We start from the raw sequence: 11,629 nt of genomic DNA on the forward strand, positions 1-11,629 counted from the left end.
GGCTGTGGATGGCATTGCGTATGTCTACACTGCAATAAAACACCCATGGCTGGCCTGTGTCACCTGACTCAGGCTCACAGGGCTCAGGCTGCGGGGGCTATAAAAATTGCAGAGGATGTTTGGGCTTGGGCTGGAGCCCAGGCTCTGAGATCCCATGAGGGGAAGGGTTCCAGAGCCCAGACTCTGGACTGAGCCCGAATATCTATACTGCAATTTTATAGCTCCCCCAGCCCAAGCCTCCATGAGTCCAAGTCAGCTGACATGGGTCAGCCATGGATATTTAATTGCACTGTAGACATAACCAAATGGTCTCATAGCCGAGCTGAGGTTTGGATAGGGCAGACTGAATTATAGCTTAAATGTTTTTAAACTTTGTTTTATGTTAACCAGTGTATTAAAATGGAAAATTTTGTACCAGTTCAGCTGTGCTTCTTTCCAGTATTACTTTTTCGGCACAAAAGATATTTTTACAGTGCCATCATAATCCTCTTTATAGGAAGTGCAGGAAATGTTGCCATAAGTAAGGTTGCCAAATACTTTCCATTATAAGAACCTGTTTTCAGATACTTATATTTTTGCCAAACTTAACAGTTTGGACTGAAATTGTCCTTGCTAAGTGTCTCAGGCATGTGTGTTTGTTTTTGTTTGTTTTGTTTTGTTTTTTGGCAGGGAAGGAAGTTTTAGTAAAAATGATTCAGCCATTTCCAAGAAATAGATTAGGGGAAAGTGCATTGTATTGCCCACGTTAAAAATAATAATAATCCTGTCACTATTTTGTTCCATGCTTTGGACCAAGGACTTGAAATTTGGTGGTGTTGAGGCAGGAGGAGTCGCCCTCTTGTGGGGGATGCCTTTTTTTGCTATCCCCATGAAAACTTGCCCATATTTGGACAAGTCAGAACTGTTCTATTTGCTCATGCTCAGGAGAAACTTGTTAGACTTTGACAGCTAAATTCTCCAAAGATTCCACCTGTACTCGGTATATTCTAGCCCAACTCTGCAGGAGGATAGAAGTGAAGAGGGGGACACATACAGCAGGAGCTGGGGAAGAGCAGGAATAGAGGATTGGGGATAGGAGCAGGAGCCAGTGAAGGAATAAGAGGGGGATAGGAGCCAGATGGGGATGGTGGGGAAGAAGCTGGAGAAAAGAGGCTAAGAACAGAAGAGGACAGGGAGAGGCTGAGTGAAACGGGAAAAAGGGTCTCTAACCACTAGCAAACACTCCCTTCAGAACCTGGAATTTAACCTGGTAGTCCTGAGTCTGCATTCTTCTACTGTCAACAAATTGCTGTGAAACCTACTGGCAAAGTGTGTGTATCATCCTACTCTAGTGTTGGTCCACATGGAGGATGGCAACCTGCTGCTGCTGCCAGTTACTCCATGAGCTCAAGTGGTAGATGTCTGTGGACCTAATGGTCCAAACACTGTTGATGTGTTAAGTTGGGGGTCAGTCTGATTCCACAATATTTGGTGGGGGGGTGTTTAAGAGAATTAGGAAGTTACATTTTTAAGAAATTTGCATTAAATGGGCATTACAGTTGTGACAACAAGCTCTCAAAGGTTAGGAAATTCCAGAAATAAGGTTGCACAAGCAACCATATGGTTACCTCCCTCTTCAGGAACCTCTCATAGGAGAGAATCCCTTTGTAAGATGCGGATTCTTTTCTCAAGAAGAAAGCCAAAGATGAGGTTCCTTAGCAACACCAAGGGAAAGGATTTTACATCTATTTCCTGATGCCCAAGAAGAATGACAGTCTGACACCCATCCTGGACCTCAGAAACCTCAACAAGTACATAAGAAACTTCAAGCTCAGCAAGCAGCAAGTTGGAGTTCAGTGCACACTTTCACAAAGCACTGCTCCTCAGCCTTAGAGTTGCTAAAGTTTGAGAGAGCAGCACAACAGTCCATATTTAACTAAGAACTCCTCACCCACCATCATCCTGCTGATATCCCACAAGTGGGAGTGCACGGAGACCCTTGATGAAGAAGGAGATTACTAACCAGTAACTATTGTTCTTCAGAAGTCGTCTCTGTATATTCATACTACCTACGCCCTTCCTCTTTACCTCAGAGTTCTATATAACATCTGGACTTAACAGTTAGAGGGAAGGAGTTGAGGTGGTTGGTGGATGCATTTTTGTTGACTAGGGCAATGATGTTGCACGCATGCAAGATCTCTCGTGCTTCTCAATGGACATGGATTTTCAAGGCAGTTCCACAGTCCTATGCTTGGGGCACCATATTCCACAAGTGTAAATGCACAGAGGTGACTCTCAGAGAACAACAGTTACAGATAAATAACCTCTCTTTACCTGGGCAAGTTTAATTTTGGCATTTTCTAACTTTGGAGTGCTTCTCTTGGTAACCTTAACATTCATTTAGTGTGATTTTTTTGGGGGGGATGTATCTATAAAAAGAAATATCGCTCTTGGAATTTTAGTCATATGCTAGCTATTAATGTTAATTTCCTTGCTTTCTAGGGCTATGATAATTCGGAGAGCAGTGTTCGTAAGGCTTGTGTTTTCTGCCTTGTAGCCATTCATGCAGTAATTGGCGATGAACTAAAACCACATCTCAGTCAACTCACAGGCAGCAAAGTAAGTAGAGGATGCCATTTACAGAAATCGTAGTCCCTAATTGCATGTATATGTTTACGGTGTAGTTGTGAGCAACTATTAAAACTAAGAAAGTATATATCTGAAGGAATAATAACCCAGGTTGCTGAAGCTACTAGCAAACAGAGAGGATCACGGTGACTTTCATCTGTGAGACTCAAAAATATGCAAACCATAAATCCAATCTTCATGCAAGTAAAGTTTTAATTGATTTATAAGAAATGCTGAATTAGACCCCATGTTTTGCTGTGTTAGATTAGATTTGGTTATATTATAAATTAGCTAAAAAGCACAACTGTGCCTCAAAATATAAAAAAAAATTCTCCTTGAAAAATTAGATTAAGGAACCTTCGCATAAACATCCTTAAGATGGTTGAGTACACCTTCAAAATCAGTGTATTGACTTAGTGTTGTGTATATATTACATAAGATGGTAGGTAATTCCACACCGAACATAATCAGTGTACTGACTTTCATCTCCACCATTGCTCCATCTGGTGTTGCCTTTTGAAAATGTCATTGTTTGGTGGGAGATAAAGGTACATTAGAAGTAAATTAACCAATTATGTTTCTATCTGTTCCTCTCCTTAAGTAATTTGCATGCCACAACCTTTTAAGTACATATTATTTTTGTATTATTTGAAAAACACAAAATCTTTAATGCATCTTTTTGGATGGCTGCACATTTGCAGAAAAATTTAATTTACATAAAGAACAGGAGTACTTGTGGCACCTTAGAGACTAACAAATTTATTTGAGCATAAGCTTGCATCCGAAGAAGTGGGCTGTAGCCCACGAAAGCTTATGCTCAAATAAATTTGTTCATCTCTAAGGTGCCACAAGTACTCCTGTTCTTTTTGCGGATACAGACTGACACGACTGCTACTCTGAAACCTGTCATTAATTTACATAGAGACAATTGAACATTAATTATTTATGATCTTGTCCTGGGAAATACATAAGATGACTCACTTTTATGCATTATGATGAGTGATAAGATCCAAAACTTCCACTGTGTGGCTATTGCGCGCGCCCCCCCTCCTTTTTTTAACATGGTTTTACATGGGATGACCCAAAACCAAGGATTTTTTAGGGAATAGAAAACCCCACTTACCCTGAGCATTAAGGGCTCCCAAAACCCTACCAGTGACTAGAATCAAAATGGGTTTTCTCCGATAAAAATAACACCAACTTATTCACAGTGCCTCTAAAATTTAGTAATAAACAACATTAACCCCAGCTCAACTACTTCAGCTCCCCGCTTTTTTGTGTGTTTAATACAACTTGAGCAATAACTCCTTGTGAAGAATGTTGGTCTGTTGTGAATTTTTCACTTGCAGGTACATAAAAAGATACTTCTTCCTTTATTTTAAATTCACCTAAAGATCTTTACTTTCACCGAAGGGAAAACAGCTCAGTTATTAAAGTTGGATGAATATTTTTTGGTTACCAGACCTCCCTTATAATCTTTAGTTTAACGGTTAGGGTACTGTGCTGAGTGTGGGAAACTCAGGTTCAATTTACTCTGCCTCATGAGGATCGGTGACTTGTACTTGGATCTCTCACATCCTAGGTTGAGTGCCCTAATTACCACACAAGAGAGTCACTCTCAATCTCTTTCCCTGGCAAAATGACTATCTGTTGTCATAAATGACCATGAATATCTACTATAATTGACAATGGGTAATCATTGGGCCAGGGAGAAAGTGTGAGAATTACTCTATAGCCAGGTGGTTAGGTCATCCACGTTGGATGTGGGAGACCCCAGTTCAAGTTCCTGATCCACATCAGGTAAAGGAGGGAATTGAATCTGGGACTCCCATGTCTCAGAAGAGACCCTAACCACTGGGCTACTCCTGGGGGAATTCTGCGCCACTGCACGATGCAGAATTTTGCAGAAAATAATGTTGTGCATGCAGAATTTCCTTTTCCCCCCACAGAAATGAGCTCAGAGCTATTGGTCACCACTAGGGGCTGCTGGACCTGGCAAAGCCCAGCTCGTAAATAGAAGACAAGGCCGGGGGGAGGGGGAGGAAGAGTTCCCAGCACACCCTAATGGAAGGATGCAGTGGCATGTGGGGAAACTCCATGCAAGTCTGGGATCCAGCATCAGGCTGTTTCTCCCTCTGGATTCCTGGACTCTGGGGGGGTAGTGGATGTCAGTGTCTGGGGTGGGGGCGCAGAGAAACAGGAACTGGGTTGTCGTAGGGATTTCTTTAACTCTCTACTTCTGGGAGAATTTTTGAGTGTCTGTATTGTTACAGACATACTTGCTGACAGCTATTTTGAAATAAATTACCAAAATAATTGAAACTGGCATGATTATATAGTGTTGTTTTGAAAAATAAAATTTGCAGAATTTTTAAATATTGAGCGCAGAATTTTTAATTTTTTGGCGCAGAATTCCCCCAGGAGTACACTGGGATAAAGGTTATAAAAGAGGTCCTCTTCTTCCCTCCCCCAGGCATTTTCTGACTCTAGTCCTTTATTTTTGTAAAACCACTCAAAACTGAAATGAAAAATGTTGGGTTGAACCAAAATGTTTTGTTTCAACCTTACTCTAAATATTTCAGACTTTTTGATTCGCCAAAAAAAATTCATTTTCGGTTTGACCTAAAACAAAACGTATTTCAGTGTTTCAGCATTACCAGCGAAGCAAAAAAATCCATTATTCACTCAGCTTTATTTAGAATTTTCTTCACTGTCTGTCTTCTTACCCATGCTGATAGACTATTTTAGAATTTTTACTATTAAACTGTGTTTCTGATAAAATGTTAAACAAATGCATTTCTGAATTAAATCTTCAGATGAAATTATTGAACCTTTACATCAAACGTGCACAAACAGGCTCTGGAGCAGGTGACACAGCAGCAGATGTTTCTGGACAAAGCTAATGAAACTGACGACAGTGAACCAGGTCTTCTAAAGAAAGGACAGGCACTCTGATATCAGTGAAAGGAAAATTCTCACGCACACCTTTGGAACTCTTTATTTTTTTTTTTCGTCTCCAGTTTGTCTTTTGTTTTCTTTTTTTGTTATTTTTTTAAACTGATGGCTAACCCTCAGCCTGCATGTGACTGTTGCAGTAGAATTATTCCAAATCCAAGGAGAAAACAGTATTAATATCAGCTGGTCAAAACACAATAAATTTTAAAAATCTAATCCATCACTTTTCCTGTTCGCACTCCTCTGTGTGTCTTCCCATTAACTTTTACCAGTGTTATGACTGTATTTAAAAAGAATTTTTAAAAATGCTAATTAAACAGGAATGCTTTAAGCTTTAAAAGTTAAAATCTAAATTCTTTTGCTTTTTTATTTTTGGCTGCAGAATAACATGCCATTTTTATTGCAGTTTTGTTTAAATATCATATCCTTTGTTAGAAAGAAGAAATTATATGAAACAAGGCAGGACTAGTCTGAACTGCAGCTAGACTCAGTCACTGTGTTGGTGGTACATCATCTTATTTGTATCTTGTTTGGGATATTCTGGAGTATGAGAATTATGCCCATAAAAAAACTGGATTGATCCAGTTCTTTGAAAGTGATATTGTTCATTGGTTGTATGTTTGTCCCATAAATAAGAATTTAGTGTGAGCCGTAGAGGACTAGTACAGCTAGCACATCATAATGTGGAAGACAGCCCGTTCAGGGTCCAGTGTTGCAAAATTGGTGATAGTGTGACAACCTGCTTTCTAGCAGCTGAGAAAACACTTACTTGATGGACCTGAACCATCCTTGTCACCATCCTTTCTTCAAGCAGGATGCCTCAGAGTGGAGTGCTCTGCCCAAGCATGCTCAGTATGTATTTATCTTTATCACTAGAATGTTTCCTCTCAACCTAGTTGCTGGAACAAGTAGTGTTGTATTGTAACTCACATGGGGGATATATGACAACAGTGCAGTTCATTGGTTGTCTTTTTAAAAGCACTACAACATTCTGCACTGAATTTTTAGGGTGCGGGAGAATCACAAGCGTTATGAATCTTGCCACTTTTTCAACAACAACAAAAAAAGTTATGGATGAATTGGGAAAGCTGCACCAAATTATTTGCATGGTTTTCTTGAATCGCATCATCAAGACCCATCTGGATTAAGGTGTGAAAATGTTTTCAGGTTGTTGTTTTATTTTTTAAATTTTAGTTTATTGTTAATAATGCTTCTTTGTATTTATGATAATGGAAAGAGAGAACAAAAATCAAGTAAATATATGTCCCTGAATGTCTTTCTGTTTCTCAGATGTAATCAACAAGCTACTTAGCTGAGAGATGGGGTAAAACAGCACCCTGTCCAGGAATGATGGAACCTGGGGTTTTTTTTATTTTACCTATGGTATGGTCTAGTTTTAGGACATGTGTCCTGGTAAGAGAGAAAATAGCAGTGCCAAGGATGTTCTTCTGTGCTAAGCTAAAATTCTCTCTACCTTTTCAGGGTGATTACTTTTGACTGAGCTGCTGCCCATAGTGTCTTGTGGAAAAACTGTCTATAGAAATCTTTTTTTTATTATTATTTTTTCAAATCACCATTTGCTACTGTGTATTCGAAGCCCTGTTCTTTATCATGTAGCCAAATATCATAAGGAACTGCTAATGCACTTCAATTGCTAATTACCTTGAAAGACAAAACTGAATAAAAGTGGAGCTGGATACTTGCAGTTACACTCTTTGAGAGGTCATTTTCACTTAATCTAAAGTGAATCTGACCGAGAAAGTTGAGACATGGTTATTAAAGAAGCAGTTTGCTGCTGTTGCAGAGATGTTTTCTTTGGGCAGGGGGAAATGTAGAAATGTATGTAAAAACTTTAAAAAAGGAAAATTCTCATTATTTGTCACTGGACCTTTTTTTTAGCAGCTGCATCAGGAAAGTAGTGTCTCCCCTTTCTCTCCTCCCTTGTGTGCAACTTTCTCTTTGTTTTCTACTGTTTAACTACATTGTGTATTTATAGTTCTTTGCTTACCATTGTGCATATACTGGCAATAAAATGTACATAACATTACTTGAAAAAAAATTAACAATGTATACAGGCCGTTTTTCTGTTTTATTTAATTATGTTATGTGAAAGATTATAGATGTCATAGGCACCAATATTGTTTTCAAAAGATTCTGCATAATTGCTGTGTGTTCAGAATGCTGCTTTTTTAGACATTCTAAGTATCCCATTTCTCATAAAGGATTTTGCTATCTTTATTTCAGTGGTACAGAAAATCCCTGTTTTTTAAAATTGTCACTCAGATTACAGTTTAACAGCCCTACTTTAATCCTACTTCATAAGTGTGAATGTATAAGATCTTAATTCTGTTTGTTCTGAAGAGCGTTCTTTTAAGGCTTGACCTCAGGAGGACTTTGCTATTTCCATTCTTTCTGAACATGGAGTCTGTCCCAGTTCTACAAAATAACTACAAAAATAACCCTATTTAAATATGTTTATGGCCTAATGTTATAACCTTTTTTTCCTTAACGATGTGGACGGGGGAAAAAAAGCTATCAGTCCCTTTGAGAGAGAGAGAGAGATGTTATCTTGGGTACGTAGATAGCAAGGCTAAAAGTTGGTTCTTTACTTTTTTGGTGGGGTGGGGGGGGTTGTATATGTTCACAAAGAAATCATGTTTTTATAAGAAGCTTGGACCACAATCATATGTCACACCATATTTAAACATCCCATGTCCTAAAAAAACTAAACGTAAATTTTAAATGTTTAAAAAATTTTAATCCTCAATAATGACCTGACCATATCTGCTAGTCACAGGGAACAGATTGCTGAGTATGCACTTTCCTGTGAAAATGATCTGTTTTGTATTCATTTAATCATAGGGTAGGAGTGTGGAAGTTTACAATAAAAATGCATATTGCTCCCATTGACATTGGACAAACTACAATAATCCTTTACTTGGGCTTTATTTCCTATATTGTAAATAAAAGCTAGCTCAGTTTAATTGCAACTATAATTAATGGTGTCTTGTACATGTTAAACTGGAGATCTCTAATGAATGCGCATAAAGATGTAGTGCAGTGAAAAGAAGTTTTACAGTGTTGTTGGTCAGCAAAAAGTTCAGATAGTTCTAAGGACGATGTCATCTCTTAATAGCCTTTCTTTCCTTGTAAGGTTATAATGCAAAACTTTTAAGCTGGAACACGTATTTTAAAACATATACCTATGGTTCTTAAAAAGTTTGATTATGGGGGTAGAATATCTATGTTTTGCAGTTGTATGTAAAAATAAAACCACAATATATCCAGAGTCAGAATAATAAATGTAAAGGTGATTTGACATGCCAATTGTCTTAAAATAAAATTTGACTGTTGTGTTGTGCTCAACCTAAGCCCCAGCCAGGAAGTTGGGGTAATTAGTTGAAGTTGAAGGGACACTGTAAACTTAAATTGTGTTGATTTTTAATTTTGTTTAAAATTTCCTTTAAAAACTACAGACAACAGATTTGTTTTCGGTGTTTTAAGGGCGGAGTCCTAGGATAAGGATTAAATGCTTGTGTCCTGGGAAAAAATATTTTGGGAATATCCATGCTAGCCTTTACAAATGTATTAGTTACCTTGAATTAATTGGCAATAAATTAATTCAAGGTAAAAAGTCCATTGAAGACAAATTTCAATTTTCAGTAAAGGAAGCATTTTAAAGAATTCTCAATTATAACTTTCAAATATAACGTTTTCCTTTTGAAAACAAATACATACAAGGTAAAGCCAGGCTGAGGAGTAAGGCTGGTGAATTATGCAGCAATAAATGCATTTGATGCTTAATGGTAACTGGAATTATTCTATTTGTTATGGTAAAGGTCAATTATTATGAGCCATAGACTTAGAATATGGTAAACATTAAACTAAGCAAGAAGGAAATAAAGTGGTGAGGTTGGGACCAGCAAGGTTATCAGGAGAATGAAAACTAGTGTTTTTCCATTTTAGCAAACTTACCAGTTTTGCAATTGCAAATATCCTAAAATAGTCTAATGCCACTGAATTTTTAATTAATTTGTTTTCATAAAAATGTTCTTTGAAATTGTAAATAAATACTTTTCTAATTGTCCAGTGTAAATTTTGCCCCCAACCTTTCCAGGCATGCAGCTATGTAGACTGCAAAGATATAACTCATTGATCAGAAATATTCTCTTAAAATTCATTAAATGATATATAATTTTAAGAAGTTTGTCTACCTAAATACAGGAAAGATTTTTAGAAGCACCTACAGGATATACATGTCTCATTTGAATCTTTGTGCTTCTTAATACCTTTTACACTGAAAATTTCACTATACACCTTAATAAATGTTTGTCATATGAATGCATTTACAAAATACTGTTTCAGTCTCATGTAAACTGGTAATGGAATACAGAGCCTAGGTTGCCAGTCAAAGTCCACTCACTCCAGGTTAATGATGAGAGATTGATATTTGGTGACAAATACATTAGTGAGATGTATTTGTGAAATAAATTAGTAGTCTGTCTAGCTCCTACATATAAATATTTATATTTAAAAAAATGCTGCCTGCATCATATTTAGCTCCCATGTTGATAATTTCTGTATGCATGCCATGGACTGATTGGGTAGAATTGCAATATCCTCTCACCATTAGAGATCATTTCTTCAAGTCAGTCTGAAGGCGCTTTGATATAGTCATGGGGGGAAATTTGAGGCTGCCCAGGCCTTATTTGTTTTATAGATGAACAGAGAATTTCACTTTGGCTTCTTGCCCTGACACAAGCTCTAATTTGGTACCCAGGTTAACAAGTGCCATTTTTCTCCACAAGTCTTTAAGCCAGGTTTGTCTCCCGCTGCAGTGGATTAGGAGATAGCACAGCCAGTCTCTTCCTCTTATCATCCATACTTCTTCTGGAGACCCCACCCTGAATTTGGAAAGATGAAACAGATAATTGACAGTCAGGCAAGCAAAAAGAAATTTTCCTCTTTTGTTATAAGTATCAAGCATTTCTGTATGTATATTTATGAAAACATTGTCCTGAAGAAAGTTTTACACCTTGAGTAACTCCAGCTATATAGAAGTTTCAGAAGATGATAGGGAGTAAGCCTTACCGTCCCAGGTAAGTACTGAAGCAAATTTCCAGGTGGGAAACTTCCAAGTTTATTCAGACTGGGACTGCCACATTATTTAACTACCATAAGACAAAGCTGAACAATGTTTTTAATACTATCAACTTTCAAAGAGGTTTGTAGTCAAGCTAGATCCTCTGAGAAACTATTGCAAGAGTATACGCTTTTTATAACTGGTTTTAGAGTTATTAAATAATTAATTTTTGAAACTTTGATCAGAGGCCACTATCAAAAAATTAACAATGAAAATCAGTGGTCTGTTACTGTTAAGCAGTAGTGACTGATAACTGATAAGAACATAAGAATGGCCATGCTGGGTCAGACCAATGGTCCATCTAACCCAGTATCCTGGCTTCCAACAGTGGCCAATGGTAGACGCTTCAGAGGGAGTGAACAGAACAGGGCAATTACCAAGTGATCCATCCCCTGTCATCCAGTCTCAGCATCTAGTAGGCAGAGGTTTAGGGACACTGAGCGCATGGGGTTTTGTCCATGATGACCATCTTGGCTAAGAGCCATTGATGGACCTATTCTCCAGGAACTTCTCATTCTTTTTTGAACCCAGTTATATTTTTGGCCTTCAGAACATCCCCTGGCAACAAGTTCCACAGGTTGACTGTGCATTGCGTGAAGAAGTACTTCCTTATGTTTGTTTTACACCTGCTGCCTATTAATTTCATTGGGAGACTCCTGGTTTATGTGAAGTGGTAAATAACACCTTCCTTATCACTTTCTCCACACCATGATTTTATAGACCTTTATCATACCCCCTCTTAATCTCTTTTTTAAAATAAATAGTTCCAGTGTTTTTAATCTCTACTCATATGGAAGCTGTTCCATACTCCTAGTAATTTTTATTGGCCCTCTCTGTATTTTTTCCAGTTCTCATAGATCTTTAAGATGGAGCAACCAGAACTGCTCACAGTATTCAAAATGTGGGTGTACCATGGATTTATAT

The 11,629-nt window shown here is 37.8% G+C and overlaps 1 protein-coding gene across 40 annotated transcripts in view; it reads left to right on the plus strand.

The window, feature by feature from the left end:
- The window catches only part of CLASP2 (cytoplasmic linker associated protein 2), a 277,113-nt gene extending 268,208 nt beyond the window's left edge, over nt 1-8,905 (plus strand). For all 40 annotated transcript variants that reach the window (XM_054019451.1, XM_054019452.1, XM_054019454.1 and 37 more), the window contains 2 exons: nt 2,482-2,598; nt 5,424-8,905. In XM_054019451.1, the coding sequence (XP_053875426.1) occupies nt 2,482-2,598; nt 5,424-5,510 (204 nt within the window). In that variant the 3' untranslated portion in view covers nt 5,511-8,905. The remainder of the gene's footprint in view (nt 1-2,481; nt 2,599-5,423) is intronic.
- Nucleotides 8,906-11,629: the final 2,724 nt, after the last annotated feature.

This window comes from Malaclemys terrapin, chromosome 2 (genome assembly GCF_027887155.1).
Source record: "Malaclemys terrapin pileata isolate rMalTer1 chromosome 2, rMalTer1.hap1, whole genome shotgun sequence".
NCBI lineage: Eukaryota > Metazoa > Chordata > Testudines > Emydidae > Malaclemys > Malaclemys terrapin.